Here is a 16899-nt window from a genome sequence, read left to right on the forward strand (position 1 = left end):
GTTGGAAGTGTGGATGCCTAGCATAGAGGTGTGACTGCACAATAATTGTAATGCACTTGAATCATTCCAAAATACCATCCTCTGCCAATCCATGGAAGAATTGTCTTCCATGAGACCAGTCCCTGGTGCCAAAAAAAGTTGGGTACTGCTGCCGAATCCCATTCCATAGAAGCCTTTACCTACTTTGTAAAAAAAAAAAATAAATAAATAAATAAAAATATATATATATATCCTTGCATCCATTTCTTAATTTATAAAGAATCTATTGACTCCCTACTATGAAAATGAGAAATTTATCGCCATTTACACTCTCCCGTCCTCTCCAACTCCCAATTTTTGTTACTTAATTTTATTTCTTCTAGAGATTCCTTTAAATATTACACTTAACACTGTCTAGATTTAGCCCTTTCAGAAAGTATCTACTTACTCCCTAGAATGAAGTTGAGGACATTAGTGATTCCATCTACATTTCTGTTCACCTTGTCTCTTCCCTCTGACTTTTTGCTAATTTATTATTTTTGCATTGCTGTGGTGAATAATAAGTAAATCTTCCATATGTACCACTTGGTTGCTTCTAAAAGTTAAAGACTAAAAGACTCATCTATAACATGGTTGTATTTAGGACACAACAAAATCATATGAATGGATTTAAAGGGAAAAATAACTGCATACCTCCTCCTTCACTTGGTTTGTTTTTTGCCTATTAATTAAGTACAGTCTGTTAACAGCACATATAAGCCATATGTCAGTTAAGATTAAACCTCCCCAAAATAAGTGGCCTTATGCTCTGGATTCAATATTGTGCTCATATCTCTTTACTAGCCCACAGAGTGTTGCATTCTAATTTATGGACTTATCTGTCTGTCCATCCACAAGCCAAATAGTTTTAACTTTTTTTTTTTTCTTTTTGGGGTTGGAAGGGTAGGTCACAGACTTGAGTATACAATGAAAGCTATTGACATTTTCCCTGGAAAAATGCAATCACACACAAAATTTTGAGTATGATTTCAGGAGTTTCACAGTCCTCCATCTGGGCCCCAGAGTAAAAATCTCTGCCTAAAAAAAGTGTCTCCCTTTAGGGCGGGGATCTTGTCTTATTTTCAGCACTTACTGTCCATGATGGCAGTCAATAAATGTTTGGCTAACTAGTAAATGAACTGATTATTCCCACTTTTTCATGTTGAGTTTTCAAAGTTTACTCTTAAAACTGCAAAGTTTTATCTCTCTAGTATTTGTTTTATAGAATCCTCTTTGTAATATTCCCCACAGATAATTCGGAGGTAGCTTTATATATTACAAGTTTTTAATGATACCCATGCTGAGGTATTCAGAGGTGAAATGTATCAAAACATATATTGATGGATGGATATATAGGTACATATGTGATAAAGCAAATAGAGGGAAATGTTAATTATAGAATCTAAGTACATCGTTCACGGTACAATTCTTTCAACTTTTCTAAATTTTTATAACACCTTGGAAAAGTGACTTGTTTTGCTCAAGCAGAGACACATTCACTTTGCAGTTCTTGGAAGACATAAATCAATCATTCCTTCTGTTTGCAGCTCTTTGGAGAATAAGAATAATTCCCACAGAACATTGTCAACCAGCAGTCCCAACCTTTTTGGCACAGGGGACCTGTTTCATGGAAGACAATTTTTACATGGACGGCGGTGGGAGGGAGAAGCTCGATGGCTTTGGGATAATTCAAGCACGTTACATTTATAGTGCAGTCAAATCTCTCTGCTAATGATCATCTATATATTTGCAGCCACTCCCCAGTGCTAGCATCACTGCCTCAGCTCTACCCCAGATCATCAGGCATTAGATTCTCATAAGGAGCACAAAACCTACATCCCTTAAGTGCGCAGTTTACAGTAGGGTTCCTGTTCCTATGAGAATCTGATGCTGCCACAGATCTGACAGGAGGCGGAGCTTAATGCAGTGACATTAGCGATGGGGAGTGGCTGTAAATAAGATGAAGCTTTGCTTTCTTTCTGACAGCTGCTCAACTCCTGCTGTGTGGCCCGGTTCCTAACAGGCCATGGACTGGTACCGGCCTGTGCCCCAAGTGTTGGCGACCATAGCTCTACACCAACACATAAGGTTTCCTTTGATAGAAAAATTTTATTTTATTTTATATTGTTATTTATTTTATTTTGACAGAGTCTCATTCTGTTACCTGGGCTAGAGTGCCATGGCATCACCCTAGCTCACAGCGACCTCAAACTCCTGGGCTTACATGATCATCCTGCCTCAGCCTCCTGAGTAGCTGGGACTACAGGCGTGTGTCACCACGTCTGACTGATTTTTTTCTATTTTTAGACGCCCGGCTAATTTTTTTCTATTTTTAGTAGAGACGGGGTCTCGCTCTTGTTCAGGCTGGTCTCAGACTACTGAGCTCAAGCAATCCTCCCGCCTCGGCCTCCCAGAGTGCTAGGATGAAAATAATTTTATGAACATAACTGGGCAATTTACCAAATACAAGGTAGGTAGCTCAAAATATAGAATTACTACACTGAAAATGAGACCCAGTCACTTACATAGATTTGGGAAGAGATGCGTACAAAACAGGAAAGAAAAGGAGCACGTTTTGTGGTTGTAACGTCATCGGTCTTTAGTTGTGGAGCGTTTTACCGACTGCAGCTGCGGGGGACTGCTCTATTTGTCTCCCTTATTAGAGTCAGAGGAATATCTTGAGCAAATATATGCCTTCTTCCATTTGTTAGAAATACATTACAATTGTATGACGGGGAGCAAGCAGTTATGGGGGCAGTGTGTGTAGTCAGGGTGCTTGGGACAGAATCTTACCAAGATCAGCACTGTGAAATGGGATAACGATCTCTGCATCACAGGGCTGTTGTAATAGAAAATGGAAGAGCAGCAGCTGATCTATTATCATCATTCTTATAATCTGACAAGTCACGATTGTAAGATGAGGGAGGAGGCTGGACCAGTTGTCTCAAAACCTTTTCCATCTCAAATTCTGCTGTAAGGTCTGAGACAAATACCGAAGCTCGGGTCAGAGCCTTCTCGGAACGGGAGTCACTAACGAGCCCAATACCCCAAACCTGCAAGACCCCCAAGCGCCCGGGACGCCGTTGATTCTGCGCTTGCGCAAGGGTGCACGCACGCCCCCAACCTTCTGTGGCGAATGGCCTGTTCCATTCCTGAGGGATGGTGACGGTAGGAGGACCTTGAAGCCTGGGCCCCGAAGTGCAGGTGCATCACTAGTATTTCCAGCCTTTCACTCCATGGATGAATTGTTACTATTATACCTCTACTTTGATGACTACGACAGGTTTCTGAAAACGTGAGTTTGGAATACTTCCACAGTCCGTCCTCCCCCCTCACCTGGGGGCGTTAGGGCCGGCCGGCGTGACGGCCAGGTACGGAAGCCCAGAGGGCCCCGCCCAGCCCGCCAGAGCCCCGCCCCGCCCCCCCGCAACCCGCCGCGCCTCGGGACGGCTCCTCCTCCTCTCCGCCCCGCCGGCCGCGGGCGCGGGGGAAGTCGGCGCTGCCAGCGTGGATACCGCGGCGGGGCGCGGGAGGCGGAAGTAGCGTCCGGGACTGCCAGGCCACCACCGGACTCCGCCGCCCGCCTCAGCCATGGACGCGTCCCTGGAGAAGGTCCGTTCAGGGCGGTAGAGGGCGGCGCTGCGGGCCTGGTCCTCCGCCTCCGGGGGGACTGTTTCCCGGTGTCCAGCTGCCATTGTGACCCGGGCAGGGGGCTGAGGGGTAACGGGTCCCGCCTGAAGAGGCCTGACCGCGAGGGCGTCCGGCCCGGAACGATGGGCCTGCTCACGTCACGGGGTCGGGTGTCTTCTCGGGTCCCCGTGAGCCGAGAGAGGCTAGGCCGGGTTCTGTCGGGACCGCGGGGCCGACCTTGGGCCCTGCCGAGGTTCCGCGAGGGGCCGGCCTGAGCTCGGCGGGCTCTTTCACTTGACCGGACCTAGCCGTTCGCGGCCCCAGAAGCTCCTGGAAAGAAGCCCCAGGTGTTTTGGAGCTGACTGCAAACTGTGTTTTTCTGTGGGCTCCAAGTTAAGAAGAAAATTGTCGAAGCAGTGGTCTTCCAACTTCAGCGTGCATAGGAATGTTTTGGGGCCCTTGGTCAAAATTAAGATTTTTCAGTCCTCAGGTTAGAACCTCTCGAGGGGCGGGACCCGGATCTGCGTGTTTAACAACACTCCCCACCCCGCCCCCCTTGATTCTGATGCTGTATGTAAGCTCGCGAGCACTGGGCAAGGACCTCTGCGGTTCAGAAAGGGCTGGGTATTCCGTGGAGTGTGAATTTAGTTTTGGGGATCGCAGCTGCTTCACAACTTCCTGGCTTCCCCTTTCCTGTGGCGAGGAGAGACCCTCGTGTCAACCCGAACTCCACTGGTAACAGCGCCTTCCTCTGGTTTCCCCTTGAGGGAACAGCACCGTGATGTACCTGGCTGGCTGCTCTGGCATGAGAAATGGATTCTTATTATCCCGAATATAGGGCTTGTAAATGAGAACCAGTGCTTGGGTTTCTTTGTGGATTATTGCCTTAAGTACCTAACATTCTGTCCCTCACTCAAAGTCCTCCTCTCTGTTCCAGCTTGGGAGTCTGCTTGTCCAGTTGATGCAAGCCCAGTTTTTCTTTCTACGTATGTAATTCAAGAGTAATGCTAGTGGGTTTTGTTTTGTTTTGTTTTGTTTTGTTTTTGAGACAGAGTCTCACTTTTGTTCCCCAGGCTAGAGTGTGCCGTGGCATCAGCTTAGCTCACAGCAACCTCAAACTCCTGGGCCCAAGCAATCCTCCGGCCTCAGCCTCCCGAGTAGCTGGGACTATAGGCATGCACCACCATGCCCAGCTAATTTATATATATGTGTATATATATATATATATATAGTTTACTTGGCCAATTAATTTCTTTCTATTTATAGTAGAGACGGGGTCTAGTTTCTTTCTATTTATAGTAGAGACAGATCTCCCTCTTGCTCAGGCTGGTTTTGAACTCCTGACCTTGAGCAATCCACCTGCCTTGGCCTCCCAGAGTGAATGCTTCTGTTTTAAGATTGCTACATTTTAATTTTGAACTGGCAGAAATAACATATTTTGTCTTTTTTTGATGCAGCAGCTGCTGTAGAGTGGTTCACTTCTCACTGGAGAGTTGAAGGCAGTAATTGTAAAAGTTGAGCCAGATGTCTTCATGTATACACAATGGTATAGCCTACTCCTCAGTTGTTTAGCATAAATTGGGGGGGAGACAAGAAAAGAAAAATATGTTTTTCTTGCCCCATCTCTGTAATGACTGTTACATGTTTTTCTGGCTGGGAATAAGGTCTTTCCAGGCTTCTGATTAGTACAATTTCTACCTCTTGGTACTTTGAATATCAATCTAGATTAATGGTTCTCAACCACGGGGCAATTTTGTTCCCCCCGGAGGCATTTGGCAATGTCTGGAGATATTTTTTATTATCCCAGCGGGGGGTAGGGGGATGCTGCTGGTACCCAGTAGGTAGAGGTCAGGAATATCCATAAACATCCTGCATTGCACAGGACAGCTGCTTATACCTGGCTGAAAACGTCAGTAATGCTGAGGCTGAGAAACCTGGTATAGATCATCATGTGTATAACACCAATAGTTGAATACAAAATGATGCTAAAAATGTCCCTTGGATTATTTTCAATTTCATAAGAAGGTGGGGTGGGCTTTGTGTGATTTCAGTTAGAATCCTGGAGAACCGAAGTTATCTTTCCTCCAGGAATAGCTCTTTACAGGTAAATCTGCAAACCAGTGGGTTGGAATCCTGCTTTAAATATTACTTTTCTGCCATTTGATCAGTAGATTACAGTGGTTGCTCACTAAATGTTAATTGATGATGAAAGATGGTAAACTCTCCTAATGAAGATCTGAAGAGATACTGAAATTCCAGCTTGCTTAAGGCTGGAGCATTCACAAGAGTTGCAGTGATCTTTTAGGAATTCAGAACGTGTGGGCTGGAAGTTTCTGCCTTAGGCCAGTGTGAAAATTCTGAATGTAAGTTTTTCAGAACTAGGACTGTGTCTTATTTTTATATTTCTAGAAGTAATAGAGGACCTAACATGTAATAAACAATTTCTGTTGGTGCTAAGTGGGCAGAATAGAAAATGCATTGCTATAGTATGAATGTTGATGACTTTGTGTTCTGAAAAAATAGTTTGAATCAATGTGAAACATTGAATTGTGTCCATTCCTGTTTCTTTGAGGAATGGACTATTCTGAATTAAATTCTACATTGTTAATATAAATTTGAAAGCTATTTGAGCAGTTCTGAATGATCTCAGTTAAACTGATCCTTGTATAATTTATACTGGCTACAGAAACCAGTGTTATTTGACACTCATCTTCTAAAATTTCAAGTAATATCTCTTAGTCTAAAATGTGGTATCATTTAGTAGAATCACTGAGTGCATTTCCTTTGGTCCAAATATAATTCTGTACCCTTGCTTTTTCTTTGGGTAATAATGTAAACGTGTAGACCTATGGTGACAGAGCCGTTTTCTTGTCTTGATTTGCTTTTCTTTCACAACAGTATCGGTTTTCTTGTGTCTGAAATTAGTGATGCCTCAAGAATCATACAGGTTAATTGAGGGGGCACCGAATTCAAACTAGGAGAGTAGGAGTAGTGGGTTCAGTCCCCTAGTACTGTATGTCCAGCTTACACGGAACAAGGCCTGGTAGCATGGTTTCATAGTGTTTACTTATGTTAATATTCAAGTAAGAAAAATGCCACAGGAAGTCATTACTCTTGATGATGAAGATCTTAATAAGTTATTCAACACACATATACACTTTTCAGTAAAAAGCTACTTTAAATTTGTAAAACAGCCCAGACCTTTCTCTGTTGCTTGAAAAATCCCATTCTTCCTGGATATTTTGTTTAGACAAAGTGTACTACAATTTGTTTTTTTTTTTTGTTTTTTTTTGAGACAGAGTCTCACTTTGTTGTCCAGGCTAGAGTGAGTGCCGTGGCGTCAGCCTAGCTCACAGCAACCTCAAACTCCTGGGCTCCAGTGATCCTTCTGCCTCAGCCTCCCGAGTAGCTGGGACTACAGGCATGTGCCACTATGCCCGGCTAATTTTTTATATATATATATCAGTTGGCCAATTAATTTCTTTCTGTTTTATAGTAGAGACGGGGTCTCGCTCTTGCTCAGGCTGGTTTTGAACTCCTGACCTTGAGCAATCCGCCCGCCTCGGCCTCCCAAGAGCTAGGATTACAGGCGTGAGCCACAGCGCCCGGCCTACAATTTGTTTTTTTTTTTTTTTTTTTTTTTTTTTTGAGACAGAGTCTCGCTTTCTTGCCTAGGCTAGAGTGAGTGCCGTGGCATCAGCCTAGCTCACAGCAACCTCAAACTCCTGGGCTCAAGTGATCCTCCTGCCTCAGCCTCCCGAGTAGCTGGGACTACAGGCACAAGCCACCATGCCCGGCTGATTTTTTATATTATATATATTAGTTGGCCAATTAATTTCTTTCTATTTTTATGGTAGAGACGGGGTCTCGCTCAGGCTGGTTTTGAACTCCTGACCTTGAGCAATCCGCCCGCCTCGGCCTCCCAGAGTGCTAGGATTACAGGCGTGAGCCACCGCGCCCGGCCTACAATTTGTTTTTTATTTACTTTAATTCCATCCTTGTGTAAACCTAGAGCAGAATTTCTCAGCCTCAGCATTACTGACATTTGGGGTCAGATCATTATCTGGGGGGGGGGGCTGTCCTGTGCATTGTGGCATGCTTAGCAGCATACCTCGCCTCCACCCATTTGATGCTAGTAGCATCCCCCTCCCCTCGGTGTGACAACTAAAAATGTCTCCAAATGGAGGCAGCTGTCCCAAGGGGTGAGAGGAATAGCCTCTGGTTGGAAATTGCTAACTTAGAGAATCTGGAGCTGCGCTAACCAATTTGGTAGCTATTAGCCACATTTGGCAATTTAAATTTAGATTAATTAAAATTAAATATTTTTTTTTATTTTAATAGATTTAGAAGGTACAAGTTGAATTCTGTTACACATATATATTGGATAGTCGTGAAATCTGGGCTTTTAGTGTACTCATCACCCTGAAATAAAATGTAAAATTCATTTCCTCAGTCATACTACCCACATTTCAAGTGCTCAATGGCCTCGTGTGGCTTGTAGCTGTCATATTGGGCAGCACAGATACAGAATATTTCCATTACCAAAGGAGGTTCTACTGGACAGTACTGTAAAGCTGGGCAATTTAATTTACTTGTTGTTATATCTAATTCTTAGCTATTGAAAGAGGCACCTTTGACCCTGTTTCTAACCTAAATAATTACATCTCAGCCCATTTTTTGGTTTTTGTATTCATCCTGAGCTAAGTGTTTTTTTCTTTTTTCTTTGGGCCTGATTTTAGAAATTTTTTTTATTGTTTTACTGTTATGCTAGAACTTCATAAGGAATAGTAGGAGCAGCATGAGTAGACCATTCCTAATCATTACTTACAGATAAGGACTGCCAGAATTTCTATTCCTGCTCTTTAAAAGTATAAGAACTCCTATTAGGCAAGCTTGAAATGACCAGTTTCTGTGTATGCCTTTAGGCAGAGATCCCACTCTTTTATGTAGAATGGGAAGACTTCTCTGAGGAAATGATAGGTTTGTAATTTTAGTGTTCATTTAAAGCTGATCTCTACATCATCATCATGTGAGGGTTTTGCATACAGGTGCGTTGTGGCTATGGCTGTAAATGATTATCTAACGCTGGGTGCCAGGAAAAACTGATGGGACTTAACTGTGGTACTAAGTTCCTGATCCTAAAAATGTATGGCTTTGTGAGTCTTGATTTATTCAAGATTACAGAGGTAGTTGGTGATCCCCTAGCCCTGTTTGTTCCACCGTTTCTAGGATTATGAGTTATAGGTAGGAATTGCTTGAGCTTAATGTTGTCTGTTTTCGCCTAAAGCAGAAGTCTGTTTTGATTTATAATTTTTATTATTCAAAGGTCAGCTATGGTCAAAGCCCAGCACTGAGTGCTGATGGAGACATGAGGTGAATAAAATGTGATTCCTCCAGGAGGTTACTTTCTAGTAAGGGATATACATTTTTAGGCAAAACCTTATGTAGCAAGGAGGGATAAAAAGCACAAGAATTAAGAAACAGGGAGTGCAGAGAGTAAGTGACCAGGAAGAGACTCTTTAGGTCAGAATTATGCTTTGCTATACATGTAATGTAGATTTTTACTTTATGATTGTGCCTCATATTCTTGCTGGTAGAATATAAATCAAGAGATAGGAAAACCATTTCCTCTTTATTTTTCTTGTTTGATCACCTACTAAGTCCTAGGAAACATTCCCTGTAAAGAATCTTATCTCAGTGAAAAAGTCCTTATATCTAGTGACTATATATAGCATGCTTCTCCTTAAGCAATTTACTTTTTGTTCCAGAATAAGTGTGTGATTCCAGATAAACTAGTAAAGTTTTTAGAAATATAGAGCCTTCTTGTTATATGGTATTTTTCCATCTGTGCATCTGGAAGTATTTACTCATGATTTAATGTCTACATGAATTGACTCTTCAGAAGTGGTGGTCTCTAGGAAAACAGGTTTTTTGAAACTTAGATTTGGATCCCTAGCATTTCCATCATGTATCTAAGACAAGTGATTTGGATACCTCCCCCCACCCCATACTGCTATTTGGGACTGAGGGGTTTGATCTGGTGTTACTAACTTTGCTGACTCCTTATCTCTATCAGATTTTTATTACTCTTTTGTGTATTTTTGCCATTTTCTTTCCTACTTGTTCTTTTCTGCCTCTCTTCTTGAGGAATTTGTAAGGTTAAACACTAATAGTTACACCGTATACAATACTCACATATCCCTTTTCATCTAGGAAGATGATGATGCTTAATGAGCCAATAATTACAGTATGTCTTCATGTTCTCACAGACACACTCAAGCATAGAGTCCATGAGAGTTATTTTGTTGAGGATTTTTGCATCTATGTTCATCAGTGATAATTGGGCCATTTTCTTTTTTTTGTTGTGTCCTTGTTTGGTTTTGGTATCAGGGTAATACTGGCCTGGTAAATAAGATTTTCAGGCAATATTCAATTCTTAGAAGATGGGAGGAAACAAAAGTGCCTGGTTCTTAATTAAATACTCTGCTGTTGAAATCAAGCAGAAATACCTAGAAATGTAGAAATTTCTACTCCAGCAAGGTAAACCGGATCTGCAAGTCACTATATCAACTTGGAAAATTCCTGTCCTTTTCCTCTCATCATTGACCCATAAGGAACAAGGTTGTGTTCCTGGAGCAGCTGGTGTCCTTGTTCTTAGTGTGGCTTCTCAGAGATAAGTAGTAGACAGACAGTGTTTGAGGCCCTTGTTTAGTGCTAGACAGCAAGCATTGTTTGTTTTCACCTAGGAGGAAAATAAATGATTTTTGGAGAGATGAAAGTTGAAATTAATCTAATTGTTTAAAAAGCTGTGGAAGGCAAGAGTAGTTGGTATGTTAGTATGTTAGAAACAGCAATTTGGATCTTTATCTCATTGCTTTGGTCAGTTTGATCAGTTGATTTTATTTATTTATTTATTTTTTGAGACAAGATTTCTCTCTGTCACCAGGGCTAGAGTATAGTGGTGTTGTCATAGCTCAAATGCAACCTCAAATTCCTGGGTTCAAGTGATCCTTCTACCTCAGACTCCTGAGTAGCAGAGGCTGTAGTTGTGTACCACCATGCCCAGCTAATTTTTTTCCTTTTTTGTGGAGATCTGGGGATTAGCTCTTGCTCAGCTGGTCTCCTATTCCTGGTCTCAAGCAGTCCTTCCATCTCTGCTTCCCAAAGTGTTAGGATTACAGGCGTGAGCCAGTGCATCCAGCTAGTTGATTTTTTAAAATATGTCTAATGCATGTGATAACACTAAGGCTTTGTGTCTGATATTAGCAGCTGGTTTTTCTTTAGTTTTTCTTCTTTTAATAGCCCTAGAGTCCCTCAAATATGAACATTCCTCTCTCAAAAGAAGTATATTAAGACTACAGTATTATATATTTATTTGTGAATGTTATATGTATTATTATTATTATTATTATTATTATTTTGAGACAGAGTCTCGCTTGTTGACCAGGCTAGAGTGAGTGCCGTGGCGTCAGCCTAGCTCATAGCAACCTCAAACTCCTGGGCTCAAGCAATCCTTCTGCCTCAGCCTCCCAAGTAGCTGGGACTACAGGCATGCGCAACCATGCCCGGCTAATTTTCTATATATATTAGTTGGCCAATTAATTTCTTTCTATTTATAGTAGAGACGGGGTCTTGCTCTTGCTCAGGCTGGTTTCGAACTCCTGACCTCGAGCAATCTGCCAGCCTCAGCCTCCCAGAGTGCTAGGATTACAGGCGTGAGCCACCGCGCCTGGCTTATATTATTATTATTATTTTGAGACAGAGTCTCACTCTGTTGCCTGGGCTAGAGTGTCGTGGCATCAGCCTAGCTCACAGCAACCTCAAACTCCTGGGCTCAAGTGATCCTTTTGCCTCAGCCTCCCGAGTAGCTGAGACTACAGGCATGCGCCACCATGCCCAGATAATTTTTTCTATATATTTTTAGTTGGCCAATTAATTTCTTTCTGTTTTTAGTAGAGATGGGGTCTCGCTTGCTCAGGCTGGTCTCAAACTCCTGAGCTCAAACGATCTGCCCAGCTCAGCCTCCCGGAGTACTAGAATGACAGGCATGAGCCACCATGCCCAGCTGATTTTTAAACCCTAGCCTTTAGCCATTTTAAGGGAATACCATTGATTGAGACAGAGTATCACTCTCTCACCCCAGGTGGAAATGCAGTGGTATCATCATAGCTCACTGCAACTCAAACTTCTGGACTCAAGTGATCCTCCTGCCTCAGCCTCCTGATTAACTGGGACTACAGGATGCCTAGCTAATTATTTTATTTTTAGTAGAAACAGGGTCTTGCTCTTGCTCAGGCTGGTCTGAAACTCCTGAGCTCAAGCAGTCATCCGGACTCAGCCTCCCAGAGTGCTAGGATTTACAGGTGAGAGCCGCCATGCCTGGCCTTGACCAGCAGTTTTTAAAAGATGAAAATATGGCTGGGCATGACGTTTGCCCATGCCTGTAATCCCAGCCAGCACTTTGGGAGGTAAGGCGGGGGAAAAGCTGTTGAGGCCAGGAGTTTGAGACCAGCCTGAGCAACATAGCAAGACCATGGCTCTACAAAAACAATTAGCTGGGCATGGTGCTTGTGCCTGTAGTCCCAGCTACTCCAGAGGCTTAGATGGGAGGGTTGCTTGAGCCCAGGGGTTTAAGATTGCAGTGAACTATGATCTGGCTACTATAGCTTGGGTGACACAGCTGAGACTTTGTTTCTAAAAAAAGAAAAGAAAAATGAAAATATATCACATGTACCCCACAAATGTGTACAATTATGTGTTAATAAAAAATGAAATAGGGCTGGGTGTGGTGTCTCACACCTGTAATCCTAGCACTCTGGGAGGCTGAGGAGGGAGGATTGCTTGAGCTCAGGAGTTCAAGACTAGCCTGAGCAAGACACCCTATCTCTACTACAAATATTTTAAAAAATTAGCTGGTCGTGGTGACACATGCCTGTAGTCCCAGCTACTGGGGAGGCTGAGGCAGTTGGATTGCTTGGGCTCAGGAGTTTGAGGTTGCTGTGACCTAGGCTGATGCTGTGGCATTCTACTCAGGGCAATGGAGTGAGACTCTGTCTCAAAAAAAAAAAAATAAATTAATATTTAAAAATGAAAAGTGGAATAGAACAAAATAGGAAATAGAATGTACCAGACTGTAGACAAAAGCAAAAATAAGTAATTTTTAATTAATCTATATAGCCTTATTCCAAATAAATGTTTAGTTTTTTACTAGCTTTTTTTAAAAATTGAGAATTGCTCACCAACCACCTTTACTAATTTACCTTGCGTTTGCCTCTTGACTTCCACCCCCTACATTTAAATTGTGAGAACTTTAAGTAATTTTAACATTACATGTGTAATATTTCTTCTGATAGTGATAGAATATTTTAATAGCTCATACTGACAAAGAGTTGAAAATCATCTAATATAAAATGGTTATTGAAAAAAAATGCTCATAAAGGGGAATAACCAGTGTGGTTAGTTTTACAAAATGAGCTGCCTTTTAAAGTCTCAGTTCTGTATCAATTAGCATATAATTGAATAGTTTCCTTGGGAACCTTGAAATTGAATTGAGTCATACCATGCACACATCTGTGTTAGATAGTGTTGTATTAAAAATACTGAACCCACTTCATTACACAGCAGAATCAACCATAACTGAAATTTAATTTATAAATTTGTAGCCTAATCAGAGGCATAACTGTTTCTAAATTCTAATTCTCAGCCATGGGCATCTATCAGTTTATAATCAGAAAAATGTGTGGACATATACACTCTATAAATGCTTTGTTGCACTTTTTTTGGTTTTGTTGTGTTCCTTTTTTTCTTTTCTTTCTTTCTTTTTTTCTTTTTCTTTTCTTTTTTTTTGATACAGGGTCTCTGTTGTCCAGACTAGAGTGCATTGGCAACATCATAACCCACTGAAACCTCAAACTCCTTGGCTCAAACAATCCTCCTACATTGGCCTCTTGAGTAGCTGGAACTACAGGTACATAGCACCACATCTGGCTAATTTTTTAATTTTTTTTATAGAGATGAGGTCTCTGTGTTGCCCAGATTGCAATCCTCCCACACCAAAGTACTGGGATTACAGGTGTGAGCTACTGTGCCTAGCCAGGTTTTTGTTTATGTTTTAGGTTTTTTTTTTTTTTTTTTTTTTTTTGCTGAGCTAACATAGAGGTTAGTGGGACAGGTTTGTTTTTTAATGGAATAATTGCTACAGACCTCTTTAAGGGTTATAGGGATGGTCGGGAAGATAATGGAAAGGAAACAAACTAAACACCTGCTGGTTGGAATCTGTTGTCTCTTTTGTTAATAAGACAACCCTTTTTTCTGAAGTTGTTTCTAATGGGCCCAAGACTTTTAGTCAGGTCATTTTGAGATTTAAATAAGGGAAAATGTATTCAAGTATGTTATAGGTAGGAAAAGAAGTCTCTTGTAGCAATACTGGGTGATGCTCAGGTATTGAGACTGATGCCATAAGCATAGTGTGCACAGGTGCACTGTTTTCAAATTGTATGTTGTCCTTTATTTTTTGATATATAACTCATAAGCAACTATTATCACAAAAATTTGCATGGGCTTTACTAGGTGGAATAATGGTTTAAGATTTGAAGTAAACTTTTTCATTAAGGGTAGGATAACTGTACATCCTGGTTTGCCCAGGACCCTCACAGTTTATACCTTTTGTCCTGGTTTAATTATTAACAGTACCCCCTTTCAGTCTTAAAAATGCCTCAGTTTGGCCGGGCGTGGTGGCTCACATCTGTAATCCTAGCACTCTGGGAGGCTGAGGCGGGTGGATCGTTTGAACTCAGGAGTTTGAGACCTGCCTGAGCAAGAGTGAGACCCCGTCTCTACTAAGAATAGAAAAAATTAATTGGACAACTAAAAATATATAGAAAAAAAAATTAGCCAGGCATGGTGCTGCATGCCTGTAGTCTCAGCTACTTGGGAGGCTGAGGCAGTAGGATTACTTGAGCCCAGGAGTTTGAGGTTGCTGTGAGCTAGGCTGATGCCATGGTACTGTAGCCCAGGTAACAGAGTGAGACTCTGTCTCAAAATAAATAAATAAATAAATAAAATAATAAAAAGCCTCAGTTTGAGGGTTGGGGGAAGAGGAAAAAAAATTCCCTGGTCTGGATGATAAGTTTATTGTTGTCTAATTGAGACTGTTGTTGAATAGAAATTTTTCCTGTAGGGAGAGTTGCTTTTTTTTCTTGGTGAAGACACTAAGTAAGGATAATCTTTAAAATTAAACCTTAGTTCTATTAGTAATTATGATTTTTGAGTACAGAGCTTTTTCAAAGGATGAGTTGCTTCCTTATTGGTAAAATTGAGAAGCAGTATTGCCTAGTGGTTAAGAGCCCTGGTTCTAGAGTAATAAAGATGTTGATTTAAATTCTGTAATCCCAGCACTTTGGGAGGCCTAGGCAGGATTGCTTAAGGCTAGGAGTTCGAGACTAGCCTGGGCAACGTAGTGAGACCCATCTCTACAAAAAATTTAAAAAATCAGGCCAGATGCAGTAGCTCACACTTGTAATCCTAGCACTTTGGGAGGTGGAGGTGGGAGGATCACTTGAGACGAGGAGTTCCAAGACAAGCCTGGGCAATATCGAGGCCCTGTCTCTACGAAAAATAAAATTAGCTGGGCACAGTGGCTTGCACTTGTAGTTTCAGCTACTTGGGAGGCGGAAGCAAGAGGATTGCTTGAGCCCAGGAGTTTGAGGTTGCAATGAGCTATGATGATGCCACTGCACTCTAGACTGGGCAACAGAGCAAGACCCTGTCTCAAAAAAAAAAAAAATTAGCCTGGCATGGTGGTGCAGGCCTGTAGTCCCAGCTACTCAGGAGGCTGAGGTTTGTTTGAGCCCATGGAGTTGAAGCTGCAGTGAGCTAGGATCACACCACTGCACTCCAGCCTGGGCTGCAAAGTGAGATCCTGTGCCTAAAAATAAAAAATAAATTCTGGATCTAAATCATACTGATTTGGGGTTAGGAAGTAATGCGTGTAAGGGGTTAATTGGCATAAAGCCTGGAATATAGTAAGCAATCCAGTAAGTGTTAGTAATTATTAGGGATCATAACTCCCAGCTACTTGGAGGCTGAGGCAGGAGGATCACTTGAGCCCAGGAGTTTGAGGTTGCAGTGAGCTATGATGATGCCTCTGCACTCTAGCCTGAGTGACAGAGCAAGACTCTGTCTCCAAAAAAAGAAAGAAATTATATGACATTCTTCCTAGGTAGAAGAAACCTGACATAGAATACTATTGTTTCCCCCTCAGTATCATAGAACAGCCTCCTTCTATATACTGAATGATAGACATCTTTATACAATTTAATTCTTCATTCATTTAGGTTTGTGTCTGGCTGTTCTCCTGCCATTGCTTATTAATGTTGATCATATGGCTACCTTGTCTGGCACTGTAGCAGGTACTAAGGATATGAAACGTGAATAAGAAAGTTAGTGGCTGCCCTCAGTAGAAGCTTGTGTAGGCATAGTTTTTTTTTTTTTTTGAGACAGAGTCTCACTTTGTTGCCCAGGCTAGAGTGAGTGCCGTGGTGTCAGCCTAGCACAAAGCAACCTCAAACTCCTGGGCTCAAGCAATCCTATTGCCTCAGCCTCCCGAGTAGCTGGGACTACAGGCATGCGCCACCATGCCCGGCTAATTAATTAATTTATATATATATATAAGTTGGCCAATTAATTTCTATTTTTATAGTAAAGACAGAGTCTCGCTCAGGCTGGTTTTGAACTCCTGACCTTGAGCAATCCACCCGCCTCAGCCTCCCAGAGTGCTTGGATTACAGGCGTTAGCCACCTTGCCCAGCCTGTAGGCACGCTTTTAGTTTTAAGTGATCAATTAATGAATCTACTTTTCTTAGAGCATTCCTTGATTTAGAGCCTAATATTATCCTGAACCTGGATAATATTTTATATTTTGGCTCATCCAGTTAACACAACATGCACATTAGGTTGTACGACATTGGAGTAATATGATATTCACCTTTAATTTACCCCAGTTTAACTATAAATGCTACTTTTCCTAACCTCTTATTCCTAGCCCAGGCTTACCCCCAAGAGATAGAAGTGAGAACAGTTTGAAGGTAAGCCAGTCGGCTCAGTGAGTGTGCACTCTAGAGTGAGGGACTCAGATGGGGGATTATGAATTTGCATTTCTTTCCTGTCTTTCACAGTGTAAGCAAGCATCTTGTTATTACATATAAATATGTATTGTCATAAAAAGTGGCTTCTAAACTGAGTCAACTATTT

The 16899-nt window shown here is 41.8% G+C and overlaps 1 protein-coding gene across 4 annotated transcripts in view; it reads left to right on the top strand.

Moving 5' to 3' along the window:
• Nucleotides 1-3426: 3426 nt before the first annotated feature.
• PDXDC1 (pyridoxal dependent decarboxylase domain containing 1) overlaps nt 3427-16899 on the top strand; it is a 54641-nt gene continuing 41168 nt past the window's right edge. Inside the window, exons 1-3 of one of the 4 annotated variants that reach the window (XM_075995154.1) lie at nt 3427-3630; nt 4586-4634; nt 13502-13615. Coding sequence is in view for 1 of the 4 variants with exons in the window: in XM_012790209.3 (XP_012645663.1) it covers nt 3610-3630 (21 nt within the window). In the remaining 3 variants the exon portion in view is untranslated. The remainder of the gene's footprint in view (nt 3631-4585; nt 4635-13501; nt 13616-16899) is intronic. The other 3 variants (XM_012790207.3, XM_075995155.1, XM_012790209.3) reach the window with 3 other exon arrangements.

Source organism: Microcebus murinus, chromosome 19 (assembly GCF_040939455.1).
Source record: "Microcebus murinus isolate Inina chromosome 19, M.murinus_Inina_mat1.0, whole genome shotgun sequence".
Taxonomy (NCBI): domain Eukaryota; kingdom Metazoa; phylum Chordata; class Mammalia; order Primates; family Cheirogaleidae; genus Microcebus; species Microcebus murinus.